Source organism: Astatotilapia calliptera, chromosome 12, assembly GCF_964374335.1.
Source record: "Astatotilapia calliptera chromosome 12, fAstCal68.1, whole genome shotgun sequence".
Classification (NCBI taxonomy): Eukaryota; Metazoa; Chordata; class Actinopteri; order Cichliformes; family Cichlidae; genus Astatotilapia; species Astatotilapia calliptera.
Genome location: NC_137433.1, coordinates 19946512 through 19962626, shown reverse-complemented (window position 1 = coordinate 19962626; position 16115 = coordinate 19946512). Strand labels below are relative to the sequence as shown.

General features: G+C 41.5%; 1 protein-coding gene and 1 non-coding gene across 2 annotated transcripts; one reads left to right on the top strand and one right to left on the bottom strand.

Annotated features, from left to right (window-relative positions):
- Positions 1–46: 46 nt before the first annotated feature.
- On the bottom strand, positions 47–14663 carry LOC113033108 (junction-mediating and -regulatory protein-like). Its single transcript, XM_026186475.2, has 10 exons — positions 13340–14663; positions 9777–9950; positions 5405–5555; positions 4649–4818; positions 4382–4547; positions 4058–4227; positions 3720–3791; positions 3529–3624; positions 2903–3446; positions 47–2803 (listed from the first exon to the last, which is right to left on the bottom strand). The coding sequence occupies exons 1-10, from the start codon at positions 14150–14152 to the stop codon at positions 2496–2498; spliced, it is 2664 nt and encodes an 887-aa protein (XP_026042260.1). The 5' UTR covers positions 14153–14663; the 3' UTR covers positions 47–2495.
- trnaq-cug (transfer RNA glutamine (anticodon CUG)) lies at positions 8024–8095 on the top strand. The gene has a single exon. It is a non-coding gene; the product is annotated as a tRNA-Gln (tRNA).
- Positions 14664–16115: the final 1452 nt, after the last annotated feature.

Sequence of the window (16115 nt, the reverse complement as noted above, 5' to 3'; positions counted from 1 at the left end):
CTCTGTTTTTTTTTTAATCGAAAATATTCATTAGACAATCTCAGAATTTGCTTCACAAGGTTTTATTCAAATGCAAGGGCAAAATTGTAAATTAAAAAACAAAACAAAACATCAGAATAAATAAGAATGCTAGGAAAAGGCAAACAGGTATTCTTGGAACAGTTTGTTTAGTAAGTCCACTGTTTTAGGCAAGCAATCTAAACTCATTGTCACCAATGAAGAGGCTTCATTCCTTTTCTCATATTTCATTATTTTGATATTGCACTTCTCAAGTGACTGACAGGTATTCAGACAAAGGATCATATAATCAGCCTGTCGATTACAGGTCTTTATAGGAAGCAAATGCATCAGAAAAAAAAGATTTGGCTGGAAACACGTTGGAAATAAAAACAGGACACAAACTAAGAAATGAAGTGCAAAAATACAGCTGTGTCGAGGTTATTTATAGATAAAGGTAAGTGCACATGACAGTCAGGTCAGTCAGGTAAGAAACAGCCGGTTCACAGGTGTGAGCCCGCTTTCCCAAAGGTTTTAAACACACTGCTGACCACAGATAAGAAGAGCAACATAACTTTTAGCACTAACATTGGAGAAACTTTGTCCTGGTCAGTTATAGTGAAGTCGTGTAAGGTCTGAGTTAGTCTTAGACTAAAGTCGGGTCAGTGTCTGTTTCATGCTACATGATGAGGGTACCATGGAAGACTGTTGTGCCTCAGACTGGCTCTGCCAGGAAAAAAAAGAAACCATCTTAAGCACCGAGCTACTTTCAAGCTATGACATATACACCCGTGCCTGTTCTTTCTGCCTTGTGATTAATCTGTGAATGGCTCCCAACACAAGCTTAAGAGAAAAAGCACACTACTTTTTATAATTATTATTCATTTATTTATTGCATTAAAGCTGTTTAAGACAGTGCATGCTGAAGCTCTTCCAAGCTCAGAGCCACACTTGTAAATCCACGTCTTTGTGCTATGTTTATGCAGATTCTTGTACTGTCTGTCCAAAAATTCAGGACTGAGTTTATTCAGTGCTTTTAAACTTACTTAGCTTCTAAATATATATTTTCCCCCAGTGGTTAAAGCATAATAATTGTTCCTGTACAGATAAAGTGATTTAGAATTTGTACTATGTATCATCAAAGTGCTCACACCATTTTCTGTCACTGAAACGATTTTGCACATGTTGGCTGTGAATTTAGAGTGTGAGTCCATGTGTGCATATCTTCACTTCCAGCACTGTGAGTAACAGGCCTCCTACTGTGTTCTCCTGCCCACCGAGTGCAGGGAAAGAAATTTGGAAAAATGCAATAAAGGGGAGGAGAGAAAGTGGAGAAGATGGCAGGAGAAACTGCATCAATCACAACCGACTGCTCCACGGCCCACATTGACTCCCCACAGCGCAGAGAGAATCTAGCCTCCTACGTACCATCCATCACTCAAACAAGCATGACCAGTTTCACTCCTCCACCGTGACTATCCCTTATATGAAGTTTGGGAATCACCAACTGAATCTACCCACGAGCACCACTGACACTAACCTTGACCTCCACCTCACCAAACAAACTTCAGTGACCCCTCGTCCAATCCTCTCTAACCGTAGGTGTCCAGCTTCAGATTAGAGATGCTGTTAGATGTGACAAATAATGATAAACCTTACTGCACCCTCTATTTCTTCCACCCGCCCAGCCATATGCTGCGGTCGAACAGATGGGTCGATACATATTTGCTCACTCAGAGAGGCTGTGAGAGTCGGGGGTGGTGAGGGCCAGAAGAGGACAAGAGAAAGGGGGAGGGGCGCAAATCTGGTGCCACAGAGGCAAGGATTTAAAGATGAGCACTGGTCCTTTTATTGTCAGACACGCCCATGCCCACGTGATGGGAATGGGCCAAAACCAGATAGGCAGCATAGTGAGGGGGCAGCTTGATGAAAAATATCAGATGCTGTAATGATTTACAATCTGGACACTAAATCCAGTGATCCCAGTTTGAACGTGTAAACTATTCATCGCTCAGTCTCCCAAAAACTTCAAATTACCAGCAACGCACATCTTTTATGCTGTAGGGTGAGTGAAGAGGTCACACAGCTCATCAGCACTTTCCATATACAGTTTCACAAATAAGTGTCAGTGCAGTATGTCAGCGAGACAGTACATTTGATATAAATAAAAAAGTAAACATGGAATCAGTACAGTCTGATGATGGGAACAAAACCACAGTGACATACAGTAGTAGTAAAAACATAATCGCTAACCATCGTGAGGATGTAGTGTGAAAAAGAAACTGAAAACAGATTGACCATAGACCTTTGGAGCGTTTGGTGAGTTGGTGATAATTGTTGTGACTCTCTGGCGTAGTCACTGGGTACATGTGTGGCTGAGATGTGTGTGCTTGAATGCGTGATTGACTGTTTGTGTGTGTGTGTGTGTTTACAGTACAGTACAGTGTGTGCAGTGCCAGAGGCTGAAGTCATCTGTGTTACGGGTGCAGCCCTGAACCCTAGCTTTCCCAGTCGTGGGCGGCCAAACCATCGTCGTCCGAGTCGGACTCTGGTGAGGCCTCCTTGATGCGGCGCAGCGCCTCGTGGATGCTCCTAGTCAGGGGGTCGGTGGAAGGCGGGAACTCTCCCTGGTCCTTTCTCTCTCTGCAGGGAACGCGACGAAGTTTGACCCCCTTGCGAATTTGGGCCAGGATGCTGTTTGGGTCATCGTCACCCTTGGCAGGAAGCAGGGAACGCTGGTCGACCTTCCTCAGATGGAAGCTGCCTCTCTTCAGGGAGGCGAGCACCTCGTCCATGGGGGAGCTTACTGCATGTGAGCAGGGGAGAAAAACACAGACTATGATTGGCTGCTGTAATTAGCTAATGTGAATACTCAAATTATTTTGCTTATTAACAGTCCTGGTACCTTTTCTGTTGTGGATGTCAAACTCTGGGGTCTTCCTCAGCTTTTTGCGGGCGCTCACCAGTTGGCTGCTGTCAAAGAAGCGAGGGATAAACGGGCCAAGCGGGGAGAGAGCGAGCTCTTCTGATACACTCTTCCCCCCAGCCTTCTGCCCCCGCCGCCCCGGGCTCCCAGAGGGCGACAGCTCCTCCCTTGTTGGTGGCGGGGGTGGAGGGGGTGGTGGAGGAGGAGGGGAGATAGGGGATGCTAGCAATGAGGACAAGGAGCAAGGAGAGCAGGAGGAGTCTGCAGGACTGGGCACAGGCAGCGGCGGAAGCGACGCCGTGTACGCCGTCGTGGGCTGAGTGGTGAGCGTGGAGCTGGGGCTGGGGTCCGTCTGCACGCTGGTACTTAGACACAACGGCTGGCCCTGCTTCTGCACACAAACAGAGTCCGCGCACTCCTCCCTCTCACTCAAGCTACTCATTTCCACGCTTCTTCGCTCTCTTCTTGTGCTGTGAGCCGTGCGTAGCCGAGTGGACTTCAGAATCACTTGACCTGGGTACCGCTAGAAAAAGACACAAAGGTGTAGGTGAGCAAAAGATAATTACATATACTGAGACACCTCCAGTGAACAGGAGGGCACATACCTGTTTGAAAGTGCGTAATCTGTCCAGTGTTCTCTGCCTCTCCTGGCTTACTCTGCTCCTCTTCCTTTTCTCATCTTCCTCTTCTTCATTTTTCAGCTGGTAATTCATGAGTTTAGAAGAGGAGAGAGATGATGGAGATGCTTTAGCAGCAAAAAGTCCCATCATTAAAAAAAACCTAAAACAACTTCTACCTGGGATGTGGGGTCCTTTTGGAGGATTTGGCGTCTCTGCTGTTTCTGAGTGTGGTTGGAGACACAGATTTCCTATCGATACACACACCATAACCAATTTAAACAATCAATAAAAACTCACAGTCATGAACATACCATAATTATATATATGTATACACATATTTGCTTGGAGACATGTGTCTTTATAACTTGTTGTAGAGAAAATCCAAATATCTAGCACAGAAGAGCTGAACAGGATTGCAACCACAGTATTAGCAGTCACTTCTTCATTTTGAATAGGCTTCATGATCCAGGCTACACTTCAGGAATGAAAATAAAAGCTAGTAAAGCACACACACCCTCTTGTTCCTTAGATAGGAGCGTTTGGCAGTGATGCGCCCCCTCCTTGCCTCCAGCTGTCGAGCGCTGACCTGAAGTCTGCGCAGCTCTTCTCTCTCTGCAGTATTGTCCTCTGTTATATCATCCGCACTTTCAAAGGTGTCATAGTACACCACTTCATCCTGACGCTCTGAAAGCACACATACACATAAATATAAACCATTAATGTACAACCAGAATTCAAAAAGTCTTACAGCAGTTAATATAGCAGAAATTCTACTTCAGGACTCTCTTTAAAACAGGATAATTAAGATCTTGCAAACAAAAAGTAGCTGCAGTAGAACCTGTCATCTGTCTACGGATGCTATCTAACTGAGCAGTGAGGAGCAGCTCTTCACACTGTAGTATCTCAGCCTGGATGTCATAGAGCTGAAGCTGGAGCTCATAGTACTTGGTCTCCATGTGATCTAAGAGGGCCATCACGTCCTCACTGCTACACAGACTCTGCATCTGGAAGGAATGAATGTAAAAAATAGAAAACGGTCACAAAACAAAGCATGCTTAGTAAGCGTGCCTGGCAGTTTCATTTGGTCGTGAGCGTGTTACCACACCTCTTCTCGAAGTGTGTGTTTCCTCTGCTCTAGACAGATCTCCCTGGCTCTCTGGAGCTGGAGGGTTTCCTTTGCAACTGAGTAGCGCAGCCTCTCCATGCGCTCCACCGCCGCCGTCCACGAAGACTTACCAAACTTACGCTGATCCAACTTCATACGCTCGTATACACCTATGGACAACAAAACACATTGCACAGGTGGATGAGTGAAACGTGAGAGTGACTCATTCAGTCTCATCCTCTGGTACAGTGTGTGGACACGTCACCGCAATTTCTTTTCCCTCTATGTGATGACTAAAGTCTAACATAAAAGGAAGGCGCCTTACAATAACACAGAGGGAGACATCTATTGGCCACATTTGGATATTGCATCTACTTTCTTTACAGTCGTCTCTTCAAGCAATTAACTTACTTGATTTTTCATCTGATGAATTTGAGATAATAAAAGAATGAGTCAGCTGTGAAGGAAAACATGAGAAAAGAGGGACACATTGTGGAGTGACCCTGCACTGACAGAAGCTGCTGGCAGAGCTGGTTGATCAATAGGTCGTCCTTGTTTTCTCCTGTTTCTGTTAAAGCACAGCTGTCTGCAGTGTCTCATTAATACCACATCGCATTAGCCCTGGGATCAAAACCACACACAGGTCAATAACACGCCAATGTCTCTACTATGTGTGTGCGTGTTCTCTGTTTGATTATTCAAAGTCATCCTTCTGCTGCTTTATCGACTTGACGTGTCAGTGATGGCAGACCGTACCTTTCTGGGCTCTGGCAGTGATTTCAAAGTATTTTACAGTAAACTCTTGGATGTTGAGGACGGCCTCCTGAGCCTTCTTCTGCCAGTCAGAGTCTTCCTTTTTTAGACCTTCAATGCGCCTCGGGCCCAAGTAGTCATTCTCCATGGAAATCTAACGAGAGGATATGCACACATTTTTTTCAGCAAGATTAAAAAGCGACATTTAATATTTTTCTGTGATGAATAAAATCTAAAGAAAAGTAAGTTTGTTTCGTTTTTTAATAAATCTTATTAACACTTCTCAAAATAACCCTTTGGATACAGTATATAGTGTGCTGATAATAAAAAATGAATAATCATTGAATAAGAATAATAGAAAAAGATTAGGAAGCAGCTGCTGTGTACACAGTGGAGCCAAATCTCAATGACAAGTTAGCTGCCCATTCATAAAAACATACACCTTTAAGATAGCACTGCTTCTTTTCCATTTGAGATCCAGAGTGGTGGTGGTCTAAACTCCAAATATCACACATTACTAAGCTACTGCCACTTAGTGGTAAGAGCAAGTTACACAAATGGTTCTCCTAAACTTTGGAGTCACTGTGGTATACATAACAGTACAGATAATCTCCCCACACATAAAATCTGTGTGGAACGGTTTTAAAGTTTAAACACACACTCCATTTAAGTGCTTTCACAACAAAAAGCAGGCCTGGAGGGGCAGCCTCACTCCCACACACAGAAGTACTGGCAACTGTCATGAAATTCCATCTTCTCTTTTAGTTTAGTTATTTTTAATTACTGTGTGCACAGTCAAGTAAGCATGTATGCAAGTAGACATCTATAACAAAAAGTAGTGTCAGCCTCACACGATCACTGAGATTACAAAAGCATGTGCGATGATGAAAAACAAATTTTAAAAAAACTTAAATCTTAATTGTTTCCGTTGTTTTATTGGTTATGTTTATGGAAGATAGAATAATGTCAGTTGAGCATGTAAATATTAATATCAACAAATACAGTATGAATTACTGTAATATTGTATTTATCAATATAATAAATACAATATAAAGTTGTTTTTAATAGCTTAACTGAAAAGGCTAAACTTTCATATATTCTGTATTCATTACATGTAAAGTTGATATTTCAGGGGTTTTATGTTTCCATTTTGATGAAGTCAGAAATCCACTATCTAAAATTGTTAGAATACTTCATATAGATTTTTATTAAATTACTATTCACACACTCTAAAAAACTCTAGTTCAGCATACGCAGCCACAATAATGCAGTCCAAATTATGATCAACTTTAAGCCTCAGTTCTGAAGGCTAGATGTTCGCACAACCTCTGTACTCCTGAACCCAAGACAACATCAGATACATCTCACGTAGGTGTAAGAAAACAATAACTGGACCTCTGCTCGCTGGTCCAATGTCCTCTTTTCAGATTAAATCAATTTTGGTTTTTTGATTTCCAATCAAAAAAAATGGCTTGAAATATTTCACTGAAAGTTAATCTTCTAGAATTAAATTACAGGAAGTCTGAACTATTTTACAACATTCACATTTTTTGAGATGCACTAGTGCAAATTTCAGAAACTAATTAAAGCTTGGATCAGTTCAGCATCACACCATTTGTCATTTAATTATCAAACTGCAGCATCATGGTTTAGAGAGTTAGACACCAAAAAAGAATAAACAATCCATCACTAATGTGGAAAGCAGGCGAGTCCTTTTTTTGTTTTGTTTTTACACAAAATCAGAATCAGAATCGCGTTTATTAGCCATGTATATGCAGAGACACACACAAGGAATTTGGTTCCGGCAGATGGTGACTGTGAAGCACAACAATGTATATCTCAACAATGTAAGCAACACAATTCACCCCCCCCCCCCCCCCCACACACACACACACACACAAGCGTATGGATATATACAGCTACACATGCATACACATACATACACAAACATACACAAGCTGTGTAAACCAACCATAAACAAACCATCTAAATCTTATATACATAAAATACAGGATAACAGAAATGAAATGAAGTGAAATGAATACCACAGAAATCATAAGACAAACAAGATTACAGAGCTAAACATCAACTGGCTGACCCTTATTAACCTTCCATCTCTATTCAGCAGTGCACCAGTATCATTTGCTACTGCAATTTCCTGAAGGTTTTTTAATAAAAATATTCTTCCATATTGATTTGTGCTACTATATAGCTAAGGTTACAGTATATAAATAAATATTTCACAAGAGGATCTCAAATGCTCTCAATCTATATGTTAACTCGGGTACAAAAAATATGTATAAAAAGTTCTTAATTAAGATTCGTCTTTCCAGTGTTTTTCACTTCACAAAAAATAACCTTTGATCAAGTGTTTTGATATTAAATGCTACTCCATCACAGAGTAGACAGACATCAGTCCTGCCAGTTCTGAATCATCAGTTAACCTAACATGCATGAACATTAGAAGAAGAAAGAGCACTTACTCTTGTCTAACCATTTTGTGAAGATAAAAGAACTTAGTCACTGAAAGTCTTGCTGTGTAGTAGCTGCAGATGCTGTAGGCTATAAATACACCCGGATGTTTGAGTGTAACCCACTCCTACCTCCCCCACTCTGGTAGGAGGTTCCATGGTGTAATGGTTAGCACTCTGGACTCTGAATCCAGCGATCCGAGTTCAAATCTCGGTGGGACCTGCATATTTTGTAACCTCTTTCTCCCCTCTTGTTTTCTGGCAAAGCCTCAATTCTGCTGACATACTGTTGAGCAGACTAAATGCACTACAGAAAAAATCCAGAGAGACAAAAAGGGAGGTTCTGCTCTACTTATCAGAGTAGTATATGTATGCATCTATACCATACCCATACATCCGACCGACTATCAACATAGAGGATTAAAGTTGCTAACCTTCTCTGTCTTTAGTTGAAGGACTGTGATTGACAGCAGCCACACGTGAAGTGGAAAGCTTTACTCAACAATCCATCCTTCCATTCAGACTGGTCCTTTCTGAATAGTAACAACCTCTATTGATTTGTGCTTCTGGACATAAATTTCCACCCTTATTCCTAAGAATTAGTTTCACTAAAATACCTGAATTCACTGAATGTGGTGGAGTGATTATGCTCACAGCAGAGACAACAGTTTGACTCATACACATAAGATTTTTTTCTATTTCATTTGTACTATTAGTAATACTAAAAACTATTAATTCAATATACACAATATTTAATGTCGATTATTCTTTGTTATTAAGCTGGACTCAATTAGGTTTATACAACAAAAAATACTCAGGGTTAGAAAAAGGTAATTGTTTGAGATAAAATACAGCGATTGTTACTTCTTTCATGGTTCAGATTCCTGGTTGCCAGGGTGACAAATCCCAGCTGAACAGTGTGGACAGCATATTGTACGTGCTGTAGACGTAAAAAATACTTCCTACTGGTTCTGTTTCTTCATTAGGTCCTATAGGTGTACCTGCAGTACACCTATAGGACCCCACACAACATGATTTATTCATGTCTCTGTGAGAATACGGGAAATTGGAGATCCATTCACTCTGACAGCATTTCACTCACACACCACCATAAGTTTTTGAGGTACTGTGGAAAACTTAGAGGAAGGTTTTGATCCAAGGATGGGAAAGCTGTTTTTTCTTAGTAGATGGATATCAAGTGGCAAAGTTAATATCCATCCAAAAGACACTGAGGTCTTATTATTATTGATGTGCTGCGTGTGAGTCATGGAGCTAAATATATATGTGCCATCAGCACTGCAATGATTGAACAAAGCTTTTCCACCATTTATCCATTCACCAGCATTCATCTTCCCTTTGCAATTAGATCCGTCTCATCCCCCTCCCACTGTGTTGGAGCTTATCAGAAAATACAAGATAATTTGTACCGTAATACCATAATACATCTTCGTCAAACACACACATACACAGTGTTGCAGACAAATGGAGCAGGCTCTATTTTAGGAGACATGAGAATTTCCTGTCAGGTCCGTTGTGTTTTATGATCCGTCCACGTCACTGACTAAATGCAGAAATAATATGTAATTTAAACATAGCAGCTAAAGAAGAGGTCAGAAAAACCCACACAACTCCCAAGATCTACAACAACAATTTGTGTCTCATTTTATTTTTATTTCCTCCTGGTTATATGTCACCAGTGTTCTTTTACCCCCTATGTGTAAAATGTTTGTTTGCATGCAAACTATGTAAGCTACTTGGATTGACTGAAAGGGCTTGGTAAAATGCCGAGAGGTCTTGCAAAATTACTGGGTCACTAAAGGATTTAGATCCAAACCTAAGTTCAAACAAATTCCCACGAAATATCAAGAATGCCTCTCTGATTCCAAACAAGGGGAAATTGTTACCTTGATCTGCTGCCTGCGAAGCATGGCTAGTTCCCTCATGTCTCTGAAGGGTTGCAGAAGATACTGGTACAGCTGTGTGGAGGCCTCCAGCAGACCTCCGTAGGCGTGGTCTTCTTCCTCATATAGCTCCAGTAACTCCACCATACTGTCCATGGTCTTGTGCTTCTCCAGCAGCTGCATTTTATACGTGCAAGAAGTTATTTTTCTTAACATCAACAACTTTTAAAACACAGGAAAACAGCGCACATCGAGCAGCTTACAAACATACTGCAAGTAAGGGGTGTTTCCATGATTTTTAAAATAAGGTGGGATTGCACAAGAGCAAGGTGGAGGGGGCGTCACAGGAGACCAGAATATTTCCAGACCAGCCTGGAAATTGTTTTATATTGAATAAATTATAAAGTATTTAGCCCTTTTAATTTAGTTAAAAAGCCTTAAATCTGATTTTGGACCATAGTACAATATATCTTAGCAAACATACTCAAAACGTAAAGATTAAGCAGAGTCACATAAATGATATCCTAATTATTTATTTCATTAACGACTGTATCACTTCAATCTTGCAGTGAGATGTGATATTGAATACTTATACACTGTTGGATAGCTTTATTTGCAATAAAAATGCCTAGAATAAAATATATATTTTTTCAATCTGCAAAATAAAATCTAAAGCTTTAAAATACATGATATGAATGGGATTTGAATCCAAACAGAATAGAAGGGAGTAAAAAGCGAGAAGATTATTAAAACTATGACTAGACTACAAGGATGCTTTGTGTAACTGTAAATAACAGGAGTATATCTGAGCGTAGTCTCTTGCTGCATAGACTATGGCTAAGTGAGCAGAGTCATTGCAGCTGCTGGGAATAAGATCGATACATGCACATTTTTGCCAGACTGAATAATCCTGTAGGCTACCAGCAACACCAAAATAAGCATTAACTCATTCCTCAAATGGAGTGAGAGGATCGATAGGCCAGTGTGTGTGTGCGTGCATGTGTGTACGTGTGAGATGTCTGACAAAATAAACAACTTCTGTTTTTGAATGAGCTATAGAGCGCTGTCACTGCAGTCCAGGGAGCTCAGCCTGTGATAAACAGTTGAATAAGATCAGCAGCTCCTCGAGGATGAATCCTCCGTCGAGCAAATGGAAATCCCAAACTGATAAACACTTACTGAAGCAATCAGAGGGATGGCTCGGCTGTTTAATGTTTTCAGATCAGGAAAAGGGCAGTAAGGCAACACTTCCTCTGTCTGATTTTCTGCCTTTTTTATTCTGACAGCGGGAGTGGTTGTGGGACCGTCTGTGTGAAACGACATGGCTTCTCTCACTCGTGTGCGCTATTCAGTCTCTCTTCGCTGCCAAAAGCAAAGCAGAGAGGAAATGCCTCGGCCAGAATAGTCACATAAGCACATCAGTATAAATGCATGTCGTTTCAACTCTAAGTTAAAAAAGACATGAAATGCATCACGCTGTGACTGCGATCATAAACACAGCATCTTTAAGAGGAGCCTTCTATCCTTTTTCATTGCATTTGCAAAACGAATATAAGTGTATTGTAAGAAATGGTCTCACTAAAATTAGCTTTTAAATAGTCCATGTAGTTCAAAGAAATCCAGGTAACACACCAAGGTTTATCTACCACTTCCACTGTAACGTTATGAAGAAGTAACACTGTTGAAAACACTTCCATTAAAGGCCTCTCTCACCTGTTCCCTCAGGGGCCTTCTCTCACTGTCTGGCTCCACAAGTCAAGGATGCATTAATCTACCACTGCTGATTAGGAGCACAATGCGAGAGCCGATGAGCATCAATACCTATTGCTATTATGAGCTTTTAACCAATCATTAGCTGCTGCTTAAGTGTGCCAGAGGAGCAGGCCCAGAGCATGGTGTCTGGAGGGTGTCTGCACTATTAGTCAGAGTCCCGGTCAAACATTAAATCATTGCAATTTGAAATGAGTGATGTTATTAAAACAAATATTACTCCTTTTACTTCAAAACATCTTTAATTAGCATGTATTAAATAAATGTCAAATTCATTTTCAAGGCCACAAATCAGTCAGACTCATAATTTCAAAATGAGTTAAAGGTCATAAACATATAATGAGGTTACGTGCTCCTCTAGCATGAATTATATTTATAATGTTAACTTTATGGCTTACAAATTCACCTCACAATCAAAAGAAACCAGTTTTGATCCCAGGTTTGTGTGTGGACTGGATTCGCTCAGCTGTATAAGCAGACTGCTGACTCGCTGTGAGTTTAGTACAGCACACTGCAGTGAATTTTTATAAAAAAAAAAACCCTTTGCTCTCTGGTGAGACAGCATTATTGGGTACTCCACCTTATCTCTGGAGAAAAGGAAAAAACTGAAGCACTCTACCTGTCATTGACTGGGTGTCTCTTGTATTGTAGAGGTTACACTGTCTTTTTTTTTTTTTTTTTTTTACCTCCCGTAACTTCATGTGATCTGTTTTTTTCACACTTCAGTCCCCTTAGAGTTTTAGGTGAGTGAGATGGAGTTTTTCCTTCCCACTGTCGCCAAGTGCTTGCTAATAGGGGGTCGCCTGATTGTTGTGACAATATAAAGCGCCTTTATTTATAGAGTTCTAACTTACAACATTGTTGTTGTGAGTTAGAACTCTATAAATAAAACTGAATTTAACTGAACTTTGTTCTTTCTTTCTAACCTCAGAAACTAGCTTCCTACTCAAAGGGAACGTGATTCTATTTGTCTCCTCTCGTCCTGTGCCGTCTGTCCTGTGACAGTAGTGGAAATGAAATGCCTTTTTGTTTTCATTAATTCTGGGTTTATTATTTTTAGTTATTACGCATCGTAGTGTTTTTTTTTAAATTATCATTTAAAGAAAAATTAAACCTTAAGGCTATACTGGAGGATGCATCAGTACCCCTGGAACTTCTAATTCTTAGCTTTAATGACAAACAAAACACACTAATGCAGTATAATATATGCATAGAATGATAGATATGAAAAAATAAATAAAATAAAAACTTCCAATCTTAACTAATCAAGCAAATAAATCTGGTTTCAATAGTTCAGCCATTTCTGTTTAACTCTTTTTTGTGTGTTTTAAGTGTGCCTGCTATAACTGTCTAACCTACATAGAACAGATTTATTATAGCAAAATGGAAATGACCAAATTAGCCTCTCTGAAGTGTTTGTCTCATAAGTTTTCTTGCTGTATTCATGATTATTCAAAGCAAACCCGGAGTTAGTGTCCTGTACAGTGACTATTATTCTAGCAGTTCTACATCCACTTTGGGAGTTTTTGTGCCTTCAGCATCCTGGTAGAAGAAAGAGCTCCAGCTTGCATACTGGACTTTTTTTTGAAGTCTTACTGTAGGTGAATCTCATGTAATATTAGGTTGGGGGTTTTTTTTCTGAGTTTGTGTGTTTTTGTGTTGTTAAATTTTGTACATGAATAAAATAAATGCCCTGTGCAATGAATCGGGTCTGGTAAGTGCAGCGCATCTTAATTTTCCAGATGTGCGGACACACTTGTGTCACAGACAAGCTGTGGGAGGATCTCAAAACTCACCTCCTGCAGATGTTTATTTGCTCGGCTGAGCGCCTCTTCGTACCCGGACTGCCTCAGTTCGCTCAGGCTTTCGTAGTACTCATCCGGGTCGTCATTTTCCGTGAAGAGAACCTGGGAAAGTATCTTCCAACCGCAGGTGTCGAGCGCGTGACCCAAGTACACCTGTAAATTGAAGCACAGCTCGTCCATTTCTGTTTCGGATACTTCCGCCGGGCCGAACAACACCGTCCACATCCCGGCCGGCTCCTCTGGAAACACCGGCAGGCATGGCTCCAGGACGGAGTTTATCGAGCACAGCTGCTGGTGGATTGCCCGAAGGTCCTGAAAGGAGAAGAGTCCGGCCCAGCTGCAGTCCTCCCTGCTCAGACTGTCCAGCTCCTCCAGGTCCAGGCAGTCCAGTGATAGAGACAGCTGGTCCTCTCTGAGTGATTGTAACGCGTCGGTGTCGGGGCTAACCCGCGAAGCAACGGGTTTAGTCGCAGTCTGAATTTTGACAGGACTATGTTTTGACAGGGACTTGGTTTTAGGGCTGCATGCTTTAGCCTCACTGGCTCCTTTACTAGACGCTATATCCCTGACGGGACTTTCGAGCCATTTTGTTTTGTCCCCCTCCAGACCAGTCACCTCCACAGGAGGGTCCCTACCAAAGCTTCTCCTCTGCACCGTCCTGTTATGACACGTAATGGCAAATTTGCCCTCCACCTCATTCCAAGCGACGATGAAAACAAATTTATGCTTCTCCTTCTCCTCAAACGCATTCGGGCGAACGGCTACCCACCCCGACTCCAAATTATCCTCCATTGTAAAGGACATCTCTGCCAAGTGATGAAACGGGAATATGCTGCGGTGGCACTGTCTGGGAGTGGGGCGTGAAACGGAGAGCCTCACAGCGCTGTAACGTCGTTTACCAAACCGTTTGCTCTCCGAGGAGATTTCGCCTGGGGGGCTATCCTCCTTCGCTCGAATGGATGAATTTGAAGCAGTGCGGTTTCATGTCCCATCTCTGGCCCACCTGCTTTCAACTTGGACGTCTATCGCATCATCGAGCAGCCGTTACCTCTGCCATTAGCTTTCCCGGCCGTTAAAGACTCGGCTCTGACACATAACAGGCGCCCGAGTGTTTACCAGTCCAACGGTCGATCCGCCTGTCAGCTGGGTCCTGTTATTCTCTCGGCTCCAGAGCCCCTTTCTAATCATGAAGCACGACACCAAAGCAGACATCGTTCAGATACGCCACGCCGAGAGCACACATGAGCGTTACACGGGGCTCTCTCCGGTCTGTGTGAAAGGGTAGCATCGTCTCCAAACTCACATTACCATGTTGTCTTCAGTGTTCGCCCAGCAGGACCACAGACGCAAAATATGATGCCTTCAGGTGCACTGAGATATATCGGAACTATATTGATAAACTCGGAGACACGGGGAAATAGGCAAAACTGAGTGCTGAAAGCTACACTGCGGTCTATTTATGAAACATTGGAGACTTTATGTAAATAGAAAGAGCGGTTTGCATTAACGTTTGTAATCCCATGGAAAGCTGCTTTAGCAGCAGTTACTTACCATGTTACTACTGACTGCTATACTAATGCAAGCCAGCTTTGAGGACACTGAGTCTGCATTGCTGTATCCCAAAAAGCACGTGAACGCAACATTAGAGATTCCGCTTGAGTAGGGCACGTAACTGTGGTAGCTTAGAAAATAAAAACAATGCAGCTTTTTTTCCGAAATGAATTAAATAATAGTTAGATGCACAGAATAATAACTTTTTAAAATATTTCACCAATTAAATTGACAGCTCATTTTCTGAAGTAACTGAATGACCCCATTTCTATAAGGCCCCTGAAATCATCTAATATAAAACAGTTCATTCCCTCTTTCTTTTTAGAGGAAGGGCAGGAAGCCGAGTGAACCAACTTTATTTTCAGGTCACAGAGGATCAGTGGGATGACTCATACAGACAGCCATTCACACCTACAGCCAAGTCAGAGTAGCCACTTATTAGTTTAACCCGCTTGTCTTTGGACTGTGGGAGGATTTAGTTGCCATCATAATGATGATGTAGTCCAAAACCACTAACCTTGAAGTAATAAAGTAGTTGAAAAAAACTGAAGAAAAGAATGTGTCTCATCTTACATAGTTAAGTTCAGAGGAGGGAACTGGTATTGAGTTACACAGCTCCTGTTGTTTACACGTTGGCTGGCCTGTTACAGAAGACAGGGATGGAAAATAGCATTCCCCATTAATGGTCACAGCCTTGAGATAGATAAAAGTGAGTCCCTCAGCAGGGTCTGTTTCTCCTAATGATGCAAAGAAAAAAAAATCCTTAATGGGTTCCAACGAAGACTGCCTCCCACCACAACAACCTATAGAGCACTATGTTTGCATTATTAAACAGATCCCTGGGACCTCTGGGATCCTGTAGTTTTAAAGACGTTCATTTAAAAATACTGCAAAATGCTGAACATCTCCTACGACTATCAGGAGCAAGTTGGGGTGATTTCGGATAGACGGCTGAACATTTCTGAAGAACCGCGTGTTCCTTTTTTTTTTTTTTAAATCTTCTTTTGGATTTCACTGGACTACCGCCTAACAAAACCTCCATATTAACAGCCCAGTTTATTTCCAAATACCTGAAATCACGCACTGGTACACACACAATGAAACACAGAGCCCGTTGATTTAGGGGACTCAGTTAAATGGGATTTACTCAATCAATTCAATGAAATTAATTGAAAAATAAAACCTTATTTTGGCTTTTGAGTAGCGTGCGCCAAAG

What these genes read in the sequence shown, in the direction of transcription:
- LOC113033108 (XM_026186475.2), bottom strand. Translation starts at nt 14,152, where the DNA reads ATGTCCTTTACAATGGAGGATAATTTGGAGTCGGGGTGGGTAGCCGTT. An exon ending in TTCGCAGGCAGCAGATCAAG is followed by an intron (nt 5,556 to 9,776) that starts GTAACAATTTCC and finishes TCCTCTCGTTAG; the next exon opens with ATTTCCATGGAGAATGACTA. An exon ending in CACTGCCAGAGCCCAGAAAG is followed by an intron (nt 4,819 to 5,404) that starts GTACGGTCTGCC and finishes TGTTGTCCATAG; the next exon opens with GTGTATACGAGCGTATGAAG.